Source organism: Cyprinus carpio, chromosome B1, assembly GCF_018340385.1.
Source record: "Cyprinus carpio isolate SPL01 chromosome B1, ASM1834038v1, whole genome shotgun sequence".
NCBI classification, from domain to species: domain Eukaryota; kingdom Metazoa; phylum Chordata; class Actinopteri; order Cypriniformes; family Cyprinidae; genus Cyprinus; species Cyprinus carpio.
This window is the reverse complement of record NC_056597.1, coordinates 39328759-39334758: the sequence shown is the minus strand read 5'-3', so window position 1 is coordinate 39334758 and position 6000 is coordinate 39328759. Positions and strand designations below refer to the sequence as shown.

Here is a 6000-nt window from a genome sequence, read left to right as displayed (position 1 = left end):
CAGTCACTGTTTCATATTTACAGTAAAATAATAATCATTTCATATTTCAATATTCATTTTAAACCCATTAATGCCCATTTATAAATGAATCTCATAGCATTACTCATGCAATTTTAATAGCAGTGTAAATGCATTCATGGCACCTATGAACGGTAAATATACCTAAATGCTACAGCTTCTGAAAACAATGTTATGGCCACATTGTAGCCTTAACAATTCAAGTGTAATAAATTCTATGTTGCATCAAATTATTTCTTTCTAAAGCTGCATTTTTATAACGTCTATTCAATGCTTTTCTCATTTAACACAGTAGTGAATTTAAATTATTTTTGGGGGATAATTTCTCAGCCCACATTGATGTTATTATGAATATAAGCGATTCAGTTCTAATTTCAATCTAATAATAATAATAATAATAAAAATTGTGTGCGCTATGCTTTTTTAAAGATTATTAGAGTATCACTGTTCACGTAAGGAGCACTATTTTATGACACACTCAGATGCTGCCTAGGTAGACAGTTTCAAAACAAAGGTCCTGTTTAAGACAGCTCACTAAGCTTCAAAACAGAGAATTAATGTATGGTGCATGCATTATTTAAAATGGTAAAAATAAAAATACAATGATTTCAACACTTGTTAAAATTTGTTTAATACCAGTTAAAAAAATACTGAGGTACCTACCCATTTTGATTTTTTGTTTCATAATTTACTTGTTTTAATAATATAACATCTGATTGTTCTGTTTCACATAGGGAAAAAAATGTTTGAATAGAGCTCTCTATTCATAGAACATATATTTTACATGGAAATAATGAAGCACAATGTTTTGGTTTGTAGTATGTCGCTAATTGAGTAGAACGGGAATTAATTGTTTGGGGAGTTATTTTGGCCAAAGTCACTAATATTCTGATATATTGCTATACATTTACATTCACAATGGAATCTAAGAAACCTCCTGCTAATTTTTCATGAATTATATTAATTTTGTCTGACACAGGCAATCAACCCCAATACAAAATGTCTAACCATATACTGAAACACTGCTCCCTATAGATTCAACTTTAAATCTAAGGTCAAATTCCAAAATGGCAACATTAAAGCATATGCAATATGTCTTTACTCTTTTTTTTTTTGTTTTGTTTTTTTGTGTACAATGGATGAATAAAAAAAAAAACTATTTACACCACTTGCCTATCTACAGCACATCAATGAATCACTGTTTGGATTCGTAACACCCTCTTTCTGAAATGTATAGCAGACTGTGTCCACTGAACTTCAGTCTTCACTATTATATTTACAGTATAAGGATATGAAATGAAATACACTTGCTGTATATACAAAGAAATTAAATCTTGAGACCTTCTGAGAGTATTCAACACAACAATTTTTTCAACAACCCCTAGATAAAAAACACCTTAAAAAATATACAAAAAAAAAAAAAAAAAAAAAAAAAAAAGGCTGTTATCTTTGTTATAAATTAATTTTCAATTCTAAATGATCAATACACATTATTCAGAAGGCATTCTTACTTGTAAGGCATTCACTTGTGAAGGAAAATTATTCCGTAAGCCATTTATCTACAAAACAAAAAAAAAAAACTCGGAATGCAGATGGATGGTATATATTTGAGGAGCTTCCAATAAATTACATTTATCTGAAGGTATGTTAGATTCAAGTTAAGTTTTCTAACTTTTTCCAGAAAGATATCAAGCTCTATTGTGTCTATGGTTGTATATCAAGAGATTTATTCCACAAAACATTCTCAACGTTTGATATTTCATGGACTTTTAACTAAATTCCAGCTCCAAAAAAAAGCTTTACTATAGAGACATGATTCTTAATAGTTATATTCCTGCTTTATAGAGGTATAAAAAGCTTGCCTTCAAATTGACATGTTATCACAGTGCTTTTGGAAAGGTATCCCACATCATGACTGAAAAATTCACATTTTAGTCCATATCTCGTCGCCTTTAGACAAAGGCTTGATAAATGAGATAAATGTGTTATTAAAAGTTAAAATGTATCAACAACCACCAATTTAGAAGATTGCAGAGCAGGATTGCTTACATGAAGAAGGCTAAGCTGTAATATAGAGAGGGATATAAACACTGTTGGCTTTTTTTGCATGCTTCAGCTGCAATTTTGTTCCCTCAGTTCAAGTTATAACAAATATAAAAATGACATGACCTACTGAAAAATTAAGTTAATACAGACACTAAATGAATTCACTCTTCACAATGTGTGAAAAATCAATTTGAATAGTTAAACGAACTTGGCATACATAAGTTCTGACCCAAAAAAAATCAGAAGTTTGTGATTTACTAAGTGCCACTTTTTTTTTCCCCCAAACCATGTCAAACTGATAAACTGACAAATATAATTCAAAAATGCACCAGGCAAGTGGCTTTGCCACCAATTTTCCATTACCCTTACAGAACAACATTTTTTTTTGGAATTTCAAATGTTGGTAAATTGGTAATTTCTCAACCAAGCATGTTTTCAGTGACTTGTACAGTAGTTCAATCTATTCTCATTTTCCACGCAGATCATAACAAACAAGACACCCATGCAAATCTGAGCTCCTTAGAAAACTATGAACAATGACAGTGTTTTGAAATTACAAAAAAAGCAAAAAGGAAAACTGTCAACCTTTAAAATTGTGATACCTCTGTACACATTATTACAATACGCCTCCGCCTTCTTTCTTGATGTTTTCAGACACTCGTGCAGTTCGGGATCTCCCTTGTGCTTTCGCAGGTGTTGATCACACTGCCTACTCGCCGAAAACACAGAAATGACACATTAGCCTTCAAAATTCTACCTCAACAAACAAAATTGTCTGTATTTATTTTCTTAACACATGTCCCAGGATGATTACTCAGAAAAAAAAACAACTTATTGAATAATCTTGCTTTCAATTTTAATAACTTCCTGAAATGACTTTTCTTCAACCCAGACCTACTTTCCACTATTCAGTGAACTCTCAATGGATAAAATCAAGTCTCAACATGACTTCAAGTTGGATAAATGGTTCGCTTTGAAATGCATAACATTACAGAAGATAAATGCATAGCGAATGCCATTTATGTTGTCTTAAAATGCTTGATTATATGGCCAACTATATATTACTCAACTATAAATGAACAAACTAGATGTTTTCAGCATAAAAGTCATTAAACATTTATCCTAATGAAAGCAAGCAAAATGAATGTAAAGCAGGCTAGAAACTGAACCATTAAGTAAGAAATCAAGCCAAAAAAAACTCATGTTTCATCCTCTTATTAAACACCCACAGAAAGAGTGGTGGGATTTATTTTCTGCGTGGCACCGAATGTTGCATGTTTATTCATCACAGTTGTTGTTATCACACTGACCCCAATTTGACCCCTTTTATAGTTTAACAAGTGATCTATTATAATCACTACTTAACAACACCAATTAAATATTAATTTGCAGTTATTAAGCAATTACATGATCACAGACGCATCCACTTGGGAAATAAGGACACTTGGGCCCACTGTAGATAGTTCTCATTAGCATGCATTATGTGTCCAATTGTAAACTCTCTTGATTCCAAAGGCTGTATTTTGGTCTGATGGTTTTCACTGTGTAATACTAAAAGCTGAATGATTCATATTTTAGTGTAAAACACAAAGCTTCCCACCGCAAAAGTCGTTTTATAATAGCATGCAGGTTTGTGAATCAAATAGTCTTTAGGCTGAAAAAGACTAAGGCTGGAAAAAAAATCACTTTTCCTATCATGTAATTTCTACTTGAGAACTACCCAGACTTAGAATACAAGAAAAAAACTTTTATTCATAGATGTATCTGGAAAAGTTGGTATTATGTTCACTAAGCTCCACCTTAAAAACATTACTGATCAATCCTACTTTAGCATCTTTTATCATGTACAATATCAGACAAGCTTTTGCTCTTTTCTGAAGTACTGTACACTGAAGGAAGGAATTTTACAGAAATGATAGAATGCATTCAGCGGATTACATATAGTGAATAAATAGTGAATAATGGAATAGTTAAGCATACAGTAATACAGTAATAGCAAATATGCTTTTCTCTGAAGTTTTATGTTGTAAATATGAATTTGTAATTTTCCAAAAAATGTCACTCACGTTTGGCACGGGCCTCCAGCTCTTTCTCCATCAGTTCTTTCTGGGCCGAGAACTAACTCAGGGTGATTTTTGGTGTGGCGTCATTCTGGCCAACTGTGCTGATCATCTCCTGCTCTTTCTCATGGTTCACCTCTGCATAAATGTTAATCCAAGGGATTTTTCTGCAGAACAAGTTTTTGTTAAAAAAAATTCAAATAAAAAAACATGAGCATTAACAATAATAATTTTTTATTTTATTTTTTAAAAGGTGTAATTTCTGAGCCACTAGATACACCAAATGGAATTGCAATGTGTTGTTTGAATTCAGAAATCTCAAATCAAATTACCAAAAAAGTCAAATGTGAAAAAATACTGCATGTTTGTTTTGGTGCCTATTTCAGTGGCAAATTAGCATAACAGGCATGACAACACAAAATGAGGGATGTGCACATGCACACTTACAACAAGTGTGACTGTAATCACAATCCTTTATTGTATTCCTGAAATAATGACAGTAATAATTGTTGAGTATATCTAATAACTTCTGGAGAAGAAGTTGCCCAGGCAATCAGAGGTACTGAGAAGCCATGCGGCACAAACCGGAATGAATTATAGAGATGTTTTTGTAATTCCCTGAAATTTCATGGCATGCTTTCCCAACACACTAAACACACTGTAATGTGTTTGCCATTTTCCAAGCTCACTTTATACTTTTATGAATTAGAATAAGTGTCTTTGCTTTTATTTTTCTTTTCTTTTCTTTTTTTTTTCAAATTACTATTAATTTTGTGAGCTAATTGCTTTGTTTTTCCAAGTGTAACATTTCCATAAATACGCTTCCTTTTTAAATTACTTGGGGGGAGAAAAATTATATCCATTATTAATGATTGTTTCAACATTTCTATGAGTCTTTTCCATTTTAATGATTTTGAGACCAAATAAATTATTCAAAGCTCTACAAAACAGTTTTCCAGTAGAGGAACCATGGCTGCATATTAAACAATTCATTGATATTTCCCTGCACTTTCAGGAAACAAAAATGTTTATTATTATTATTATTATTATTATTTCATGTTTCTACCATATCCAAACTAATAACTAGATTTTACAACTAGCATGAGCAAAAAAAAAAAGCACTCTCAAAACTCCCAGATACAAAGGAAAGTCACTGCCGATTCCATCCCATCAAATCTTACTTTATATTTCATCTTTATATATAGATAAACAGAAACTAGAACTATGGTGTGCATGAAAAGAATGAAGTTCAATGGCTCGAGTCCTGGTAAAAAAAGAATAAGTGAAGTAAAATCTGTTTGCATGGATGTACCTCTTAAATTTGTAGATGAGAAATACAGCTAAACCCAAAAACACCACAGACAGAAGCATCAGCATAGCAGAACTGCTGTGTCTCGGGATGGAGTCAACCAGTGGAGCTGTGACAAAGACAAACACAAGTGTTACTCCACACTGACTCTTTTTAATAAGAAAATCAATGTCTTTTATATGTTCATATACACTGCCATTCAAAAGTGTTGGGTAGGTAAGATTAGATTTAGTTTGTTGAAAGAAATTAATATTTTTATTCAGCAATGATGCATTAAATTAATCAGTGAATAATGTTACAAATTATTTCAAATAATTGCTTTTCTTTTGAACTATTCATCAAAGAATCCTTAAAAAATAATGTATCATGGTTTATACAAAAATACTTCTTTTTTTGTCCAATAACAATATTGTTTCAGAAAAAAGCATATCAGTCTAAAAATGGCATTTCATGCAGATCTAAGACCTTTTATCACAAGTGAATTAAAGAAGAACTGATCTTGAATCATTATACAGAGCATCTCCTGTGACAGTTTCCAAAAACCCCCTTCAGCTCTCTCAGAGGGAC

General features: G+C 31.8%; 1 protein-coding gene across 1 annotated transcript in view; it reads right to left on the bottom strand.

Moving 5' to 3' along the window:
* Window positions 1-1452: 1452 nt before the first annotated feature.
* LOC109091604 (VPS10 domain-containing receptor SorCS3) overlaps window positions 1453-6000 on the bottom strand; it is a 190182-nt gene continuing 185634 nt past the window's right edge. Inside the window, 3 exon segments of the mRNA XM_042716093.1 lie at window positions 1453-2773; window positions 4131-4291; window positions 5437-5542. Coding sequence (XP_042572027.1) covers window positions 2715-2773; window positions 4131-4291; window positions 5437-5542 — 326 coding nt within the window. The 3' untranslated portion in view covers window positions 1453-2714.